The sequence below is a fragment of the Myotis yumanensis genome, unplaced genomic scaffold (assembly GCF_028538775.1).
Source record: "Myotis yumanensis isolate MYYU_CA2020_CCGP unplaced genomic scaffold, mMyoYum1.0.hap1 SCAF_17, whole genome shotgun sequence".
Lineage (NCBI taxonomy): Eukaryota > Metazoa > Chordata > Mammalia > Chiroptera > Vespertilionidae > Myotis > Myotis yumanensis.
Genome location: NW_027223768.1, coordinates 2,336,957 through 2,354,913, shown reverse-complemented (window position 1 = coordinate 2,354,913; position 17,957 = coordinate 2,336,957). Strand labels below are relative to the sequence as shown.

Sequence of the window (17,957 nt, the reverse complement as noted above, 5' to 3'; positions counted from 1 at the left end):
GTACTCGCTTTGGCAGCACTTATACTAAAAATTGGAACCACAGAGAAGAGTAGCATGGCCCCTGCGCAAGGATGACATGCAAATTCGTGAAGCATTCCATATTTTTTAAAAAAATGACTGTGCATCATGAAAGGTCTGTATGAACAGCTGTCACTGCTGTGCTCCCTCCGTCGCCCAGGAGAATGTGTAGAGGCCCACAGTCCCTGTGAGGGAGCTGGCCGCACCTTTGGGGGCCCAGGCGATGGGAGTGTTATTCCTAGCGGACCCCCAGATGACAGCTGATAACTTATGCTCACAAGGTGACTGGGAGGGGGGGCCTGGAACCAGATTTCAGGGGCAGCCTGGAGCGAGTCCACCCCGTGGGCAAAGCACCCGTCAGTGATGCCAAGCAGCGTGGGGGCTTTCCTGCTGGCAGTGCTCCGTGCACCAGCACCGTGGCCGGGAGTGGGCAGCACCGTCGGACCGGGGCACCCAGACCTGGGGAGGACCGAGTGGCGCCCCTGGACTCGCCGTGGCCGGGAGTGGGCAGCACCGTCGGACCGGGGTGCGCAGACCTGGGGAGGACCGGGTGGCGCCCCTGGACTCGCGCTGTCTTCCTCTGGCTGCTGCTGGCTGGTGGCTTCTCTGATGAACGGACTGCGGGTGACAGAGCTTCCAGTGAGTTCTGGTTTTCTAGTGAGTCGTCTCACCGGCTGAATCTTGGAGGACTTGGGAGAGCCGGAGCTGCTGTCCCCGGGCACTGCCCGCCCAGCGGGACCCAGCTCTGCTGTCGCTGTGTGCTTTCTGGAGGGGCATGCACCCTCTGGCCCTGAAGGAATGCGCGGTGAGAACAGACCGTTCCTTTGGCCACTGCGTCACCATCTGACTGACTGGCAGTCGCTTCGATAAGATTTAGACTCCCAGGTGTATCTGCATGGCCCTGCGCTTCGTGAACTGTGGCATACGGTACTTTTTTTTCTAGGTGGACATTTCTTTTACTTATTTAGTTTTTCAATACTTTCAACAAAAGAAATATTCCCATTACCGCCCCCCCCCAAATTTAAATAAGTGCTTTTCATGAGCAGATACCAAAGACTATTACACATTAAAAAAATACTGATATTCTTATTTTAGCGATGTTTTAAGATAAAGCATTTTGTACAAGGCTACTTCAGTGGTAGCGGTGCAAAGAAAATCCTGTATGTTGCTTATCACTTGACCTCTAGGCACTGAATTGATAGTCATGAAAGAAACAATTATATTCAAATTATGAAGAAGATCCGTACCAGTTACTGTAATTACCTAACCCTGAGGCTAGCAGAGAGATAATTAATTTAAAACAAAACACTTTACCAGGTAGGCTAGCATCACCATGCGAGGAGAAAAGTCCAGGCTCGGCTAAACGAGACCCAGTCTTTCAGGTTGAGCATGAGCTAGGCGAGGTCACCTGTGGTGCCGGGAACCAGAGAGCCAGGGAAGGCGTGGGGTCGCTGTGGGCATAGAAAGGGGACACTCATGGGCCATGTCTGACACAGGGCAGCGGGGCGCCAGGGAACACAGGGAGACGTTTACATCGCTAATTATGAAAACAATCTCCTTTCATAAACCTACTAAGTGGATAACCGGGTACCAAAAAAATGAACGAAATTTGTCCATTTAAAAAAGCCATTTAACAAAAGACCATTTTATATATTTCTTTGAATTATGTCATAAAATTTAAACATACAAATTACATTCCCAAGCCCAAAAGAATCTTTCAAAACAAATACATAGACATATAGACAAATTCAGAACCCAGATTATTTAAAAATGTTGTTTAAATCACAGTAAATGATATCTCATAAGAAATAAAGCGAAAGCATGACCGTTCCATCCGACGGTCCACGTCAGAGGAGCTCAATGCCTGAGGACTGGGCGATTCTTTAAGTCGGTTCTGCCCCCCCGTGCCTGTGCGGGCGCCCACCCTAACAGCCTGCAGTTCCGCCAGGCTGCCCACCAGTGTGTGTACAGTACTCCCACCTAACAGCCTGCTGGGTGATGGGTTCATGAGCAAATGCTGAAACAGCCAGCACAGTGGATTACAGTTGTTCTTACAAGATCCTACTGTTGCCTACATGTCCAAAGCTGTGAATTACAGTCACAGCCTCCAGGGAGCAAAGTCAGGTGTTTTGGTAAAGCAAGGACACAGGACCCGGTTTGGGTGAAGGCGCTTTTCCTTTGGTCCTACAAGGACTTTAAATACGCTCCATCTCCTACAGACTGTTCAAGTGACTTCCCACAGAGCTACGAGCTTCTGTAACCTTCCCTGACATACAGCATGCATCCCCATGTGGTTACAGATGGTAACGATGGGAGTGTAAATAAAATGAGCAATGCGAGACCCTGTTTTTAAAAGAAACTCTGCTGAATGACTACAGGATGCATTTTAAAGTCTAATAATTTGGTAGCAGGAAAAGTGTGCCGCTTCTTAAGAATAGTCAGCATTAACCATGTCTACTGAGCACAAAGGTAGTTTCCTTTCAGTCTGTCTCCTCACAATCTAGTTTACATATCGAACTACCCCTCCTTCTATGAAACGTGACCTTCAATATAAACGGATGTAAACGTGTAAATTCTGCATCTGTACTAGTGTTCCTCCATCAAACAGCCTACAACACCTCCACGTCACTTCTTCCAGGACTGATCCCATCCGCGTGAGGAAACATCCTCACGCGGCAGCTCAGACTTTCATTCCCAAACACCGTGTTCTTCATTTCTAATAGAACTCTCAACTGGCACTTTTCTCCCATGAATTAGCATATTTTTTATAATGAACGAAGTAGCGGAGAGAGAAGTAGTGAAGTAAATAACATTTAGCAAAGTCCATTAGAGCGACTTTTTACAGGAAACTTTAAAAATATATTAAGTATGATGAAAAACATAAAGTAAAATAATTCTACTCCCTGGTAATCCAGGTGTCAATAAATAAACCCACATTCCAACTTCAGAAGTATTTTGCTCACCAAGTCCCCTTCCCTCTTCTGCTAGCCTCTCCCTGTGCCCCTGGTAAATAACTCATCCAATCTGCCACTTCACCTGCGGGGCCGAGCAAACGGAAAAGAAACCTTGTCAGAGCACCGGGGAGCCAGCGCCTCCCGCCCCCACCTCCCGCCCGGGGGGACTCAGAGCCCCTGGGCGGGGTGTGAGCGCCTGGGAAGCGCTGAGGGCCCTGGGTGTCAGTCAGAGCGCCATTCATATGAGGTGATACCGTGGCAACCTGGAATATCTCCAAGGAAAATCGTTTTGGTCTCAATTCCTTGATGTCAGTCCTACTTTGGTGGTTGTTTTTGTCAACAGTTGTGAAGTTTACAGGTCAATGAGTAAAATACTCATTAAAAACATTCTAATGTGGCCGAAACCGGTTTGGCTCAGTGGATGGAGCATCGGCTTGCGGACTGAAAGGTCCCAGGTTCGATTCCGGTCAAGGGCATGTACCTGGGTTGCGGGCACATCCCCAGTAGGATGTGCAGGAGGCAGCTGGTCGGTGTTTCTCTCTCATCGATGTTTCTGGCTTTCTAACTCTCTCCCTTCCTCTCTGTGAAAAATCAATAAAATATATTTAAAAAAAAAAAATTCTAATGTGTACAGTTCATGCTGTGATAGTTCAAAACTCTCCAAATGGAGATATTAGACAAGAATTATTTTATTGTAAGTTAATAAATGAGTTTTTAATCCCTTTAAATTACGTATTAAAACTTTAATGGAACACACTGGAATTAATTTAAAGCACCACTAAAGACGATGTGATTTACAGAAAAGAAGCAGGTAGGGGCAGGACAGCTCCGCTGGCGCCCAAGTGCCCAGTGCCACCCGCACGGAGCGGGGATGCTGTTGAGGCGCTGAGAGACCTGACGGGCAGATGGAGAAATGTGTGTTTCTCTACGTGGAATGTGAACGTGGACTCTGCATTTCATTCCCTGACAAGCCAGACCCAGAATGGTACTCCACCAGTTTTGATGTAGTTGAATAACATTTAGCGATCTTTTGTTTACCAATCTTTTGTATAAATATAGAAATCTCGGGTCCGTGAAAATGTTTCTCAGGCCATACTTCTGTTTCTGCACAGCTTTATAGGCAACAGTCCTAACCGCCAAACTCTGACTATCCATTGGCTTGCTGACCTGCACGGAGGGTGAGAGACACACCGAAGAGAAGGACGGCTCGTCTGCAGACATGACCCTGACACCTGCTGCGTGCGCTCTGGCAGCTCGTGCACAGGTCATCCCTGCGGCGGCCCGACGGCCAGATCCCCCAAACGCACATCTCCAGTCCCTGCAGTGATTTTAATCCCGGCAATACCTCAAGCTTGGATTTCTAGAGGCGACAGGCCTGCTGTCACATAGACAGAGACTTGAGCTGCACATTCATGTTTTCCAACCATCGGGGCAGTGTGAAGAGCGGCGATGGGCTCTGAGCAGTCCTGCGGGTTCCCCCCGAGCCGAGCCCTGCGAGCAGCGCCCCCTATGCTTTGGTGGGGTTGCCTGCAGGCTTGGGGTCATAGCCGTATAGGAAAGTAGCTGCTATTACAAGGATGGCTCCCAGGAAGAAGACACTACATAGACGAAGAGAAAAGGAAAAAGTCAAAATCAGATTAAAAGCAAACATGTTCCTTCTCTTCTCTACTCTAACAAGTGGTGGGAAATGCTGCCCTAACAGGCGAACCGAGCCTGTGTTTACTACACCCAGCTGCCCAGCTAGTGTCCACATGTCCTCTCAGTCCTCACAGCCACCGCGAGGACGTGGTGGCATCGTTCTCCTTTTCAATGCGAGTTCAAGTAACTGGCTCCCAGTCCACCACTCCCCGTGACGCGTCTGGCTCCAGCTCCCTCCTCCTCCTCCTCCTCACTGTCCCCCAAAGCAAAGATGTCTAACTGTATTTCATCTTAATGAGCCTTGTGCCTGCAATACATTGAATAAGACCTCAATTGTTTTAAGATGTGAAACTGTAAAGGGAAATCTACACTCTTCAAACCAAAGTAAATTTCAGTTTAAAATCCAAGGCAGTAATCAGCAAACTCAGGACCAATTTTCCAGGGTGCTTTTTAAAAGAGAAAGACTAAATGCAGGGAGACTTGGTTTCTTTTTATTTTACCCATAAATATGAGCCCTTTCTATGACCTGGAAATGACCTTAAACTAGACGTAAACTAGAATACCAACCCTAACTTTTGACATGTGTATTCTTCAAGAGAATGAAAGCTTCAAACATTTTAAAATGTCATTTTCTGGCTTATTTTATGACTTTATAAGGCCAATGAACTTTTAAATATGACTTTTACATGACTTCTTCTTTGGGAGAAAAAAAACCCACTCAGATCCACTGGGAAACTCCTGGACAGCCAAATTTGTATAAAAACTTTTCCAGTGGAAGATATTGTCGTGCACATAATTTAAAACCTTTTTAAAAAGATAGCTAAAAGGAACCCTCATTACATTTCCATGATTCTTCAAAAGTTGTAATAGAACAGCATTTTTCAGACTAGATCTTAAGAGAAATCCTGACTTTCCTATACCCTTTTGGAGATTTAAAGAAAAGATGTTACCTGGTTGGCACAAAATCTTGTAGCCAAAAGTAGGATATCAGTGTCGATAATATTATGGATAATGAGGTTGCAAATCCTTTTAAAATATTATCTGCATACTTTATAACAGCCGCTATGACAAGGCCGCCCAGTGCCTGCAGAAGTGTTAAAATATTATTTTTAAAAACAAGCATCTATAAAACTGCCTTTCAAAACAATGTCATTACTCAACGCAGCTTCAAGCCTTTGTCCTACAATTTATTCCCATTAAGTGATTTTCATTAAGCACCTCTTCTAACCAGTGGCCTCCGAGGTTTTATTCTGTAGCCTCTATTTCCAAAGCTGCCTGGTAAAGTGACCACCAGGGTGACCACCAGGGTGACCCCCAATGTAACCCGCAGTGTGACCCCCAGTGTGACCCGCAGGGTGTTGTGATGGGTTCGATCCGAGTACAAGTGAAATACCTCCCCTCACCCAAGTGAGTATGAGCATAGAGTTCAGACAGGTGTGAGGGGCGGTTCCCAGCTGGCGAGGTGTTCTTTTGAATAAGAATGCGGGTCACCTGAGCGTTAGCTTGGCCAGCCTTTCCTGGCTTCCTAACTTCACTTCCTCCCCCCGTTCCTCCCCATCCAACCCCCCTCTCATTGTTCTCACTTACTTTCCCTAAAGCAGTTTTATCGGTGCTCTTTCCTTAGGAGCAGAGAGAACTTCCTACCAAAGCCCTCAGGTGCCCACTGCGGCTAGTGAGTGGGGGTGTGGCCGCCCCGCAGTCTCCTTCCTGCCGCCCGCTCTGGACCCCTTCCCCTCACTCTGGACTCCTTCCCCTCGCCTCTCGCCTGGGGGAGGGGCAGAGCCTGAGGGAGGAAGTGGACAGAGGCCCCCGAGTCACTGCAGGGATGTCTGTGTCTGAGTCCCGTCCCCCAGTGCTCTCTCGTCTACTCACTCCTGTGGGTCCCTCCGACCAACGGTCCAAACCTTTTCGTCCCACAGCCACTTCCTAAGGGCAGAGGGCTTCCTCTCTAAGGTCAAGGCCATCGCACGGAACTGACTTCCTGCCTCTACGCGCTTCTCTGAACTTGCACTGGCCCTGTCTCCTCTGTGGTACAGACAGAGCATCCTTCCTGCCCTCTTGGCCCGGCCCCTGGCTCCCCGACCACCTTCCGCAGGGACCACCTTCCGCAGGGACCACCTTCCGCAGGGACCACCTTCCGCAGGGACCACCTTCCGCAGGGACCCTGCTCCTCCTGAGCGGCTTTGCAGGCAGGACCTGCAGCTGCGTCTCCCACCCTCCCGGGCTGGGGAGTCGGCCTGGAGGTGATAGGGCTCAGCCTGCACACTCTCAGGGCATCGGCTGTGCCGACATGTGGCCACAGGAGGGCGCGCCGTCCCCAGTTGCACCTCTGGCCCTGCTTCCTGAGCTGACGGGGGACCACCTTCCTGTGCCCATGGCAGAGAAGTGGGAAGTTCTATCTGCCCGGCTCCAGCCTCCTGCTCTTACGGGGGCATCTCCCCCTGTTAAAGCGAAGGCCCGGGCCCTCCCGGACCCTCCCGGCCCCTCCTCGCAGACCAGCGCTGTTTACTTCTGGAGAAGCCAGGGGGACCCGGCCCCTCCCGCAGCTCATGGGGCCTCTGATCCTCTGCATTAAAGCCAGTGCATTCGCCTCACACAGGACAGTGGATGCTTTACCTGAAGAGCAACAACTGCCCAGGTCAGCCGGTTGTAGCCCTGGAAAAACCCGTCCTGTGACACCAGCTCTCCGTCGTACACGTACACGCCCATCAAGCCAAACACGCTCCCGAAGAAGCCTGCAAGACGGGAGTGTCAGAGACGTCTGGCCACTGCACATAACTTTATACTTTTCTTTTAAATTGTTTACTTGGACATTTATGTAAATTTAACAAAAGTGCGCTTAGTGCTATGAATATAAGAGGAAGACATGGGAACAGAAAAAGAGCAGTGGTGACGGATCTAAATCTTAGAGCATTAACACAGATAATGCAGAAATCACATGACTGCACGGCTCCCCTTCGAAGAGTTGGAAAATGCTCGCTTTGGGCACATGCCAGTGCATCTGTGCCTTCCTGCAGCCAGACACAGACTTTCATGTATTCACACGCACCTGCAGGCATACACGCTCATGTGTGTGGCCTGCACTCTTCCTTCCTTCTCAGGAAGCGGGAAGGGTCAGTAACAACAGAAAATCAGCGTTGCGACGCAGTCACGGGCCTCACTGCCGAGGCCTCGGGAGGGAAGGTCACTCAGGACAGCAGGTGCCTCACTCACTGCGCCTTCCCCCTCCTTGCCCCCCCCCCACCCCCCGCAGAGCTGCCCAGGACCTGATCTCAGAGGTCCCCAAACCTCCTCGGGGAGTGGAGTTCAGGGAGCCTGTAAGGAATGAGCCCTGGGTGAGGGCAGCAGTGTTGATAAAGCCATAAGTAGCCACTGTGTTCCACGGGAGGGGACTGGGGGGAGGGGAAACCATCTTTCCAAAATTGCGTTTTGCCAACTCCATCCTTCTAACATCTCTCATTTCGAACGCGAAGATAACACTGGCATGCTACAAAACGACAGAAATCAGTGCTCGCACAGGTACGGCCTTGTGTTAGAATCACACTGGGTAACTACTAAAGTGCATCAAATGCAGAAGGGTACATCTGCAGCAGTATGTGCACATCTGCAGTCTTCTATCCACTGAATAGTTGTCCACTGTATGAACAATAACATGAAATGCACATATAACACGAATTGTCCTGGGTGATTTACGCGTGTGAGCTCACAACAAACCTACCGGGTAGAGGGTCTTGTCCATTTTACAGCTGGAGAAACTGGGCCACAGATGCTAAATAAACCTGCTGAGCTCACGCGGCAGCTAAGGGACGGGCTCAGGACTGGGTCCCCGCCGCGGCCTGGAGACACGACCTTGACCATTGCACTAGGTGACCCCTTGACCATTACTAACCAGCCTTCTCCACTGTCCATCTTACAATGGAACCAATGCTGAATGAACAGCCTGTCTTCCCGGTCTTATGCAGGCCCAGCTGTAGCATAAATCCTCCGCCAGACGTGGAGTTTTACATCATTAACTATTTATTTAAAATTGTGTGAAACACTCCCAAACTGGGATCCAACAGGCTATACCAATCTGCGTGTTTGGAAAAGGCTACAGTGCTTTCATTCATGGTTTGTAATTCCAAGCTCTGTACTGATCCACGTGTCCTCAGCCAGCTCACCACTGGATTGTGTGTGAGGTCAGAGCAATGAACAGAAATCCATGAAGTCCCACAGAATCATCGATTCGGAATGATTTCCATGTTTCGTTTATAATTCTAGAAAATTGTGGGCAACTCACACAAACCTTGACTCTTTCTCTCTCCTCTGATATTTGCGTGTTGATGGCAACAGCTGACATCAGGGCCTACTGTGTGCAAGGTATTTATCCCCAACACTTCACATGTGTTATCTCATCTAATCCTCAGCAACATACAAAGCTCTGTAAGTACAGTTTACAGGAAAGGAAATATATATTTTTGGCAACATCTTCCGGGAAAAAGGCAGCCACATTCAGGCCCCAAACGCTGAGGACAGAATCAGCCTCCACCCACCCTCCGTCACAGACCTCAAACCCCACATTCCTGAGTAAAAGGCGTCACTTAAAGCACAACCTTTTAAAGGGCCAAAACCTTGCCAGGTACTTGGATCAACAGCAGTTTCATGAAAGGCTTGTTTACTTGAAGATCTACAGAAATCTTTAGATGTAACAATATAACCACCTTAAAAAGTCACATTAGCAAAGACTTCAGACTTACCCAGTTGAATGTTTCTGATCCACACCGACTGCTTGGTTTCTTTTAAGATTTTCTCGAAGTACACCCCAGCGAAGCCACTGGAAAAGCAGGCCGTGAGGACGGCCATGAGGCCCACGAACTGCGAGCCGGCCGAGAGCGCCTTCGAGTCCAGCTCCTGGGTATCCGAGGGCCACTGGGCGAAGGACACAACACAGTTCAATTCCTGCGCAGATTCCCGTGCACAGAGCCCCGCTCACACCTGAGGCGAAAATGCCACCACGCTAGCCCTGGGGCTGCAGAGGAGCTTCTGAAAGACAACCTTAGAACCGTCTTACTTCACCCCACAGCGGTATTGCTGTGGCGACTTCTAGTCTCAGCCTAGCCCAGCAGTCGGCAAACTCATTAGTCAACAGCCAAATATCAACAGTACAACGATTGAAATTTCTTTTGAGAGCCAAATTTTTTAAACTTAAACTATACAGGTAGGTACATTGTTATTAACTTAATTAGGGTACTCCTAAGGCTTAGGAAGAACCACACTCAAGGGGCCAAAGAGCCGCATGTGGCTCGCGAGCCGCAGTTTGCCGACCATTGGCCTAGCCTGAGAGAGAAGGGACAGACTGCGGCGGCTCAGAGCAGCCTCTCTAAGCACTGCACCCGCCGAGACCTGGAGTGTGAAGTGTGGAATAGCTAAGGGAGCCTGGGGCTGCCCTGCACCCCGGCCCTGCCCTGCACCCCAGCCCTCACCCAGGCTGGCCACATCCCCATGGGGTGAGGGTCCCCACTGGGGGGCTTGGCCAGCCTGTAAACAGCCATCAGCCCCTCACCCAGGCTGGCCAGGCACCCCAGTGGGGACCCCCACCCTGAAGGGGGTGTGGCAAGCCTGAAAATAGTCCTCAGCCCTTCACCCAGGCTGGTCAGGCACCCCAGCAGGACCTCCACCCTGATCCGGGACACCCTCAGGGCAAACCAGCCAGCCCCCACCCATGCACCAGGCATATAATAAAAGGGGAATATGCAAATTGACCCTAACAGCAGAACGACTGGGAATGAGTGGTCACTATGACACACACTGACCACCAGGGGGCAGATGCTCAATGCAGGAGCTGCCCCCTGGTGGTCAGTGTACTCCCACAGGGGGAGCTCTGCTCAGCCACAGGCCAGGCTGACGGCTGCCAGCACAGCAGTGGTGGTGGGAGCCTCTCCCGCCTCCTCAGCAGCGCTAAGGATGTCCGACTGCAGCTTAGGCCCGCTCCCCGCTGGCAAGTGGACATCCCCCAAGGGCTCCCGGGCTGCCAGAGGGATGTCTGATTGCCAGCTTAGGCCTGATCCCCCCAGGGAGCAGGCCTAAGCCAGCAGGTGGACATCCCCCAAGGGGTCCCAGACTGCGAGAGGGCACAGGCCGGGCTGAGGGACCCCCACTGAGTGCACAAATTTTTGTGCACCGGGCCTCTAGTTTAAAATAAATACGGAAAAGATTTATCCAAGGCACACACTACACTCTGGGAAAGTGCTACGGGGCCTCTGAGTGGCAGGAACGCAACAGGACTGGATTTGTTCTTAGACAGACCACGGCGGTGACTGCGTGGAGGCTGAATTTGGGGGGCGGGTAGGACTGAAGGGGAAAACATCCTTTTCACCCCACAACGACAGTACTTTTATAGAGCCAAACGGCCACAGGAGAAACAGAGGCAGGAGCGGGGCAGCGAGGTGCAGACAGGCAGGACACAACCTGGGAGAACGAGCGGCAGAGCAGCGAGGTCTTACTGGACGTCCGGGCAGAAGGGAGAGGCCAGGCCCACCCCAGGCTGAGTAAGCGTGACTGGCAGAAACAGAGACAGGAGTGGGGGCGGGAGGTCAAGTTCGTTTATCAGGCCGATTGAAGAGCCCAGCCAAGCTGCCCAGCAGGGGTTAGATACACAAATCTGACACCGCGGGCGACAACCAGAGCTGCCGGCCGCGAGCCAGGAGCCTCCAGCACGGCGTGCTAACAAAAGGCTCCACGTGGTGACATCTCCACAAATAAGGACATAACTACGGAAATCACAAGCTTACCGAGGACCAGGTCCCCAAGGCAGTCTCCAGCAAGAGGACCCGGAGGAAACCCGTGAGGAGCCGTGAGAAAGAGGGGCGAAGAGCGGAAGGAATGGTCTGGGGCGCTGGTGGCGGGAGGGAGTGTCCGTCACCTCGATGCTCCTGGGACCCGCTAGCAATTAGCTTCCCTCCACACAGCAGTGTCCTAGTCCCTAACTAGCTGGTCCACTTCTTTGTGTCAGACCATTGGGTTTTCACATGTTTCTTAGCACCAGGCACAGCCCCAATGTATCGCCCACAGGAAGCTCTCAAAAGTCTCAGCGGGGAGGATAAGCATCGATTTGCTTCACTAGACAGCAGAGCCACCTGTCCTTGCGCAGTAGACAAGGCTGTGGACCTGCGATACAGTGACAGGAGTGCTTATCTTGAACAGGTACCTGTACAAAAGCCACTCCGGCCATCAGAATCACCAGGGAGAGCCACTGGTACACACCCAGCTTTTTACCCAGCATAGACACAGAGAACAGCGCCGTCGTCAGGATCTTCAACTGATACGTGACCTGGAAGAGGAAACAGCGAACGTGAGTCATGGCCGAGGGTCCGCTGGTTACAAGGACCCCGAGGAATGCACCTTCGGTACCTGGTAGGTGGCTGCGTCGAGGTTGGACAGCGCCACGTAGAGCAGGTTGTTCTGAAGAGTGTATATCCCGGATGGAATAGCAAGTTTGATCGTTTCCATGGGCTTGTTAAGGATCTCATCCCGCAGGATTCGATTCAGTGCTCTCAGACTACATTCTAGGAAAAACACGCCGCGGTGAAATCAGGCACCGAGTGACGCTGAATACTGAGCACCCTCTCTCTAGGCCTCAGTGTTCTCTCTTGTGAAGAAGGATATTGGGCTACATGTTAAGACACTTTAGGTCTAAACTATTCCTTTAATGAGGCTAATTTTTCAAATGTTAAATATTATCAGGAAGCATATTAAGAACAGCACGATCCGTATATCCTTCTACTCGGAGCCCTGGCCCATGTGGCTCAGTGGGGTGCTGTCCCGTGCACAGAAAGGTTGCCCCTTCCATTCACCGTCAGGGCACGTGCCTGGGTTTCGGTTTCCACCCCAGCAGGGGGCGTGCAGGAGGGAGCCGATAGATGTTTTGCTCTCATATCGATGTTCTTTCTCTCACTCCCTCTCCCATCCCCTCTCTCTAAAAATCAATTTTAAAAAATCTTAAAAAAAAAAAAAGGGAACCGGTTTGGCTCAGTGGATAGAGCGTCAGCCTGTGGACTGAGGGGTCCCAGGTTCGATTCCAGTCAAGGGCATGTACCTTGGTTGAGGGCACATCTCCAGTAGGGGGTGTGCAGGAGGCAGCTGATGGATGTTTCTCTCTCATCGATGTTTCTAACTCTCTATCCCTCTCCCTTCCTCTCTCTAAAAAAAAAAAATCAATAAAATATATTTTTAAAAAAAGGCCGTCTTAATAAAATGACAAATATTGAAATGTTCTTAATATACTAGGGCAGTGGTCAGTAAACTGCGGCTCGAGAGCCACATGCGGCTCTTTGGCCCCTTGAGTGTGGTTCTTCCTAAGCCTTAGGAGTACCCTAATTAAGTTAATAACAATGTACCTACCTATATAGTTTAAGTTTAAAAAATTTGGCTCTTAAAAGAAATTTCAATCGTTGTACTGTTGATATTTGGCTCTGCTGACTAATGAGTTTGCCGACCACTGTACCAGGGTATTAGATAATGCAGTAGTGTTCAGATGTGTAGTTACCAACATATATTTACGTGTATGTCATATATAAATAATACCAAACAATTAAGTAAACTTCAATGACTTACAAACAACAACCTGGATACCTACGGCTGTCTTTGTAGACTAACACAATGCAGGCCATTATCTTCAGAATCTCCGCCACCACCACGGCCGTGGAGGACAGGTACCGAGGCCCCTCCTCCTTGAAAGTCCTGGAGTAGCGCATCGTGAGCACCAGGCTGGTCGTCTGAAAGACCAGGATCCCCAAGGAAAGGTATTTGAGGTTGGCAGACATGGTTTTATCTGCATCTGCCTGAAAAACAAAATAAACAGGGCAAATAAACAAATTAGAAAAGACATCAACTGATACATTAAAAAGCCAGTAAGACCCATCCGGCCTCAAACAAGATGGAGTATGTACGTTCCACCCCCTTCCTTCTGCTCTGGACCGGACACTAAAGCCAGTACCAGGAGACGCTGGAAGGTGAAGAGAAGAGGACAAGCTGGCCAGAGACCTCGCAGACCAGCCTCCTCAGAAAGGGGCAGGCATACCTTGTCGCTGGAATCCATGGCAGTCCTGGGGAAACCCCCCAATCTTATTTCTTATAAAAGTGCAATAAATGAGCCAGGTAATTTACACTATTGGGATATTCCATTTTCTTTCTATGTTGGAAACGAAAACTTCCACGAACTCAGTTCCCTCATAAGTGCTCAGAGAAAAGTGTAAGCCTGCCCAACACCACGCCCAGCTCTAATCTTTACGGATTTCCGGTCCCTAGAACCGTCTGAATTAGACAACTTTCCATTGTTTCTCCTTCCCTTTCTTCCTCCAGGTGTCAGGTGACTGTTTATATACCATAATGTCAACTTTCTGTGAGTTAATTTTTACCTTGGTTTTCCACAGTCTGCAGAATCTGCATCACACATTCAAGTAAAATCAATATTCCTTCAGCTATATAAATATATCATACGTACATTTTCATTTTTAGATTAAAAAGTGCTCAGTTGTACTCTTTCCGTCCAGCCAACGACTGGGAAGACAACCTGTCGCAGGGACCCTCGCCCACCTGTCTCTCCCGCCCACCACTTCCCGCTGGTTTCCTGCCACGCAGCCCAAGGCAGCAGCTCCCCGTGTCCCACGAAGAGCAGGCGGGGGTGGAGACGCGAGCATCGGCCCTTCGTAAAGGCTCGGACTGAGGAGACGGGGGGGGGGGGGGGGGGGGGGGGGGGGGGGCGGCAGGACACAGTAGAGATTCACACCTGCCACCCGCATTTCATAGGCACTTCCTGCGGATACACAACCATGAACGAGACACAAAGGATCTCTTTCTTCCTGGGGCGCATCCTCCAGCATGAAAGACGCGAGTCAAATAATTCCAGAAAGAGTCTGGTCAGGTCACAGGGCAGCAGGACAACAGCACAGGGAACTATGGCACCTCGTATTCAATTATGCCCACGTGGCTAAACTCAAACACGTTCCCCACGCCCTCCAGGCGGTGCCAGGTGAGGACAGGCATAAGGTTGAGGGCAGGCGTGCGGGAGGCCGGGACTCCAGGAGGCTCTCACGCTGAGTGTGTGCAGGTTCCGGGGCTCTCGTCCCGCTCCGGCAGCTCTCTGTGACTCTAGTCTCTGAGGTCAGCCCAGCGGCATTACCGTGAGCTCCTGGACCCCAGGACCGAGCGCGCAGACTTGGGGTGCCCTTGCTCGTTAGCGGGCTGAAGCCTAACTTAGGCTGCCCGTTTACACTGACCTTAAACTTGCATGTTTATAAACTTCTGCTTTTCTCTAGGTAATCTGTCTTTTATTATAGGGGTCTCAGCTAAGAACTCAGAGGAGCAGAGAGAAAATCACTTTCCTCCTCCTACAGGACTGAGAGTAACTATGCGATCTCAAAAACTGACCTCTAGGAGCAAATGAAGGACTAAAACATGGAACGGAAAAGCGCTTCCAAGTAAAGGTTGTTAATGAAAGTCCGGAGCCAGGTTACACCACAACACAGGAGTACCCTTCCTCTGGGAGCACGACCAGCATTTGACTGTCTCATTCTATGATTTAATGAACAATTATTTATTGAGTCTAATATCTTTAATGCTGTCCTCAAGTGTGAAAGTGCTAAAGAAATTTAAAAGATATAATTACTTCTTAAAAAGCTTATGTTCTAGCTCGGCCAGCGTGGCTCAGTGGTTGAGCATCGACCTATGAACCAGGAGGTCACAGTTCAACTCCCGGTCAGGGCACAGGCCGGGGTTGGGGGCTCCATCCCCGGTGTGGGGTCTGCAGGAGGCAGCAGATCAATGACTCTCCCTCATCATTGATGTTTCTACCTCTCCCTCTCCCTTCCTCTCTGAAATCAATAAACCACAACAAAGCCGCTTATATACGGTAGGGAAAAGTTCCTCAAATAACCATAGCACAATGCAAACTTCACAAGTGTAAGACTCATCCAGCCGGACACACAAGAGAAGAAGAATGTGCTGGACTAGTGGTCGCCTTCAGAGAGCGGATGAGAAGGGGTGGCACTCAAGGCCTCGGAGGACAAGCAGAGTTTCCGCAAGGACGGCAGGTGCGGGAGGCGGCCTGGTGGGAGGGAGGGTGTCGGCCGGCCAAGGCAGGGGGGCAAAAGCTCGGAAATGACATTTCAAAGCAACCACCCCAGTCGGGCTAACACTGAGGCTCTGCGAGGGAGAACAATTTAACCCAAAAGAGAAAGGGACACATTGATCTGATGGAGCCGTGACAGCTCCCAGCTTTGGAGGCCGCCCTGATGATGTGGGTTTATTCACTGCGGGGTGAGCAGTGGCCGGAGGAGGCCTGGCCTGCGGCTGCACGAAGCACGTGGAGGGGAGGAAGGGACTGGCCAGGCGCAGGCGGCAGCGGGGGTCCGGCGGCCCCGCTCCTGTGCGGGTCACAGCAGAGACGCGGTTTCCCAGGCTCAGCCGGGGGCCGTGGGCGCGAGAAATGAGCGGAGCCAAGGGAGTGGCCCCGCAGGAGACCCGGCGGGAGGGCCCCGAGCCCCATCCGTCCGGGCCCAGGGGGGCCCAGAAAGGAACCGGCTACCTGAGCCCCGCTTTCCAGTGCCGCCCCGACAGCCGCCCCGAGAGCGAGCGGATGGGAGCGGCGCGGCCAGGCCCGGCCCGTCCCGTCCCAGGGTCCTCCGTTCCCGGAGCCCGTCCGCTGCCGCCGGTGGCTGAAGGGAACGGGAACCCACAGCCTCCGCCCCTGGCAGGCCCCCCGCGGTTCCGACGGGGCCCCTGGCCAGGACCTCACCTGGCCGGGACCACCCTCACCCCGACCGGAACCTCACCTGCCCCGACCCCTCCCCCCACCCCCCCCCCACCCCAACCCGGACCTCACCTGGCCGGGACCACCCTCACCCCGACCGGAACCTCACCTGCCCCGACCCCTCCCCCCAACCCCCCCCCCCCCCCCCCAACCCGGACCTCACCTGGCCGGGCCGCCCCACCAGCCTCACCACGTCCGGCAGCCTCTGCGGCTTCTCAGCGCGGCGCCCGGGGAGGCGGGCGGAGCCACCGGGTGCGCGGGGGTCACCGGGGGTCACGGGGTCCGCCCCCCTCCCGGCCCCCTCGCCCCGGATCCCCACGCGTGGCGGTTCCCGCCCCCGGGCCCTTCCCCCTCCGCCCGCACATCCCGCACGTCGCCCGGGAGCCGCAACGTGTCACTCGCGCCCCCCGCCCGCCCCGCTCACCTGCCCCGCTCGGCCGGGCGCCCGGGGCTGCCGTGCCCGCCGGGTCCCCCGCGCCCCCTGCCGCGCGGCGCCGCCCGCCGTCCCCCGCCGCCAGCGCTTCCGGTGCCGGTCCCTCCGCCGCCGCTCCGGCCGCCGCCGCGCCCGCGCCCCGCCGTTCCCGCCTCCGCACGGCCCCCCCTCCTCCCCCCCCCCCGCTCCGCCCCGCCCGCCGGCGGCTCCGCGGGAGGAAGGGCCCGGCCTGCGGGGCAAAGGCCTGGGGGCGGGGCCACCGCGCCGCCCAGGGCAGCGGCCAGGCTCGTGGGGGCCCGGACCCGGCGCCCCCTCCCCCTCCCGCTCCCGGGCCCTGGCTCCCCCCGCGCCCCGCAGCGTCTGGGGCGCCCTGGGCCCCTGCAGGGGCTGCACTCACCTCTCCGGGCTCCGATCCGGTCCCCCTGCCCGGCTGTCCTGGCGCCGCTGGGTCCGGGCGGGTCCGGCACCTGCCGCCTGCCCTCCTGGGCTGGGCTCCCTGGGCGCGTCCCGGAGCAGCCAGAGCCGGCAGCCCCGGCCCCAGCCCGTCCGAGCCGGCCGCCCGGGGGAGCGCCTTTCCGGGATGAGGAGCTGTGGGGGTGCGCCCGGGCGGTGGGCCCGCAGCAGCTCGGAGCCCTCGCCCTCGCCGCCAGGCAGGCTTCGCCCTGCATTTGGGGAAGGAGCCCTGCGGCCTCCAGACCCTGCACCCTGCTCCCAGGTCCCCTCCCTGCGAGACGGGAGTGGGATTCAACCCCAGTGTGTCCGCCTTGAAGCTCTAGAACCACTGCGCTTAGCTGTCCAGGGAGAAAAACGAGGCGGGAACAGGTGGCAGCCAGTGAACCAGCGAACGGAGCCCCGGGGATGAGCAGTCCCAGTGAGGCCGCCCTGTAGCTCAGGGGTTGAGGGTCGACCTCTGGACCAGGAGGTCTCGGTTGGATTCCCGGTCAGGGCACAGGCCAGGGTTGCAGGCTCGATCCCCCGTGTGGGGTGTGCAGGAGGCAGCTGATAGATGATTCTCTATCATCATTGATGCTTCTATCTCTCCCTCTCCCTTCCTCTCTGACATCAATATAATCTATAATAATAAAAGCATCGTATGCAAATCGACCGAACATGGAACTACAGTCCA

At 53.3% G+C, this 17,957-nt stretch overlaps 1 protein-coding gene and 1 non-coding gene across 5 annotated transcripts; one reads left to right on the top strand and one right to left on the bottom strand.

Annotated features, from left to right (window-relative positions):
• On the top strand, window positions 1-106 carry LOC138996542 (U6 spliceosomal RNA). The gene has a single exon (XR_011468820.1). It is a non-coding gene; the product is annotated as a U6 spliceosomal RNA (small nuclear RNA).
• A 1,537-nt stretch (window positions 107-1,643) lies between these two features.
• SLC35A3 (solute carrier family 35 member A3) lies at window positions 1,644-17,268 on the bottom strand. Of its 4 annotated transcripts, none has more exons than XM_070396020.1 (8): window positions 17,229-17,268; window positions 13,225-13,429; window positions 12,000-12,154; window positions 11,797-11,919; window positions 9,347-9,518; window positions 7,227-7,345; window positions 5,561-5,694; window positions 1,644-4,570 (listed from the first exon to the last, which is right to left on the bottom strand). In XM_070396020.1, exons 2-8 carry the CDS (start codon window positions 13,409-13,411, stop codon window positions 4,480-4,482), a joined length of 981 nt encoding a protein of 326 aa, XP_070252121.1. In that variant the 5' UTR covers window positions 13,412-13,429; window positions 17,229-17,268; the 3' UTR covers window positions 1,644-4,479. The 4 variants fall into 4 exon arrangements, with proteins under 4 accessions (XP_070252121.1, XP_070252120.1, XP_070252122.1 ...); XM_070396019.1 differs by lacking the exon at window positions 17,229-17,268 and adding an exon at window positions 16,823-16,901; XM_070396021.1 differs by lacking the exon at window positions 17,229-17,268 and adding an exon at window positions 16,562-16,582.
• Between the last annotated feature and the right edge of the window lie 689 nt (window positions 17,269-17,957).

Excerpts from the sequence above, each read along its gene's own strand:
- SLC35A3 (XM_070396020.1), bottom strand. The coding sequence starts at position 13,411 with ATGTCTGCCAACCTCAAATACCTTTCCTTGGGGATCCTGGTCTTTCAG. Across the intron at positions 11,920-11,999 it reads TCGACGCAGCCACCTACCAG|GTCACGTATCAGTTGAAGAT; the intron begins GTACCGAAGGTG and ends TTCCTCTTCCAG. Across the intron at positions 9,519-11,796 it reads CCGGAGTGGCTTTTGTACAG|TGGCCCTCGGATACCCAGGA; the intron begins GTACCTGTTCAA and ends TCCTTCGCCCAG.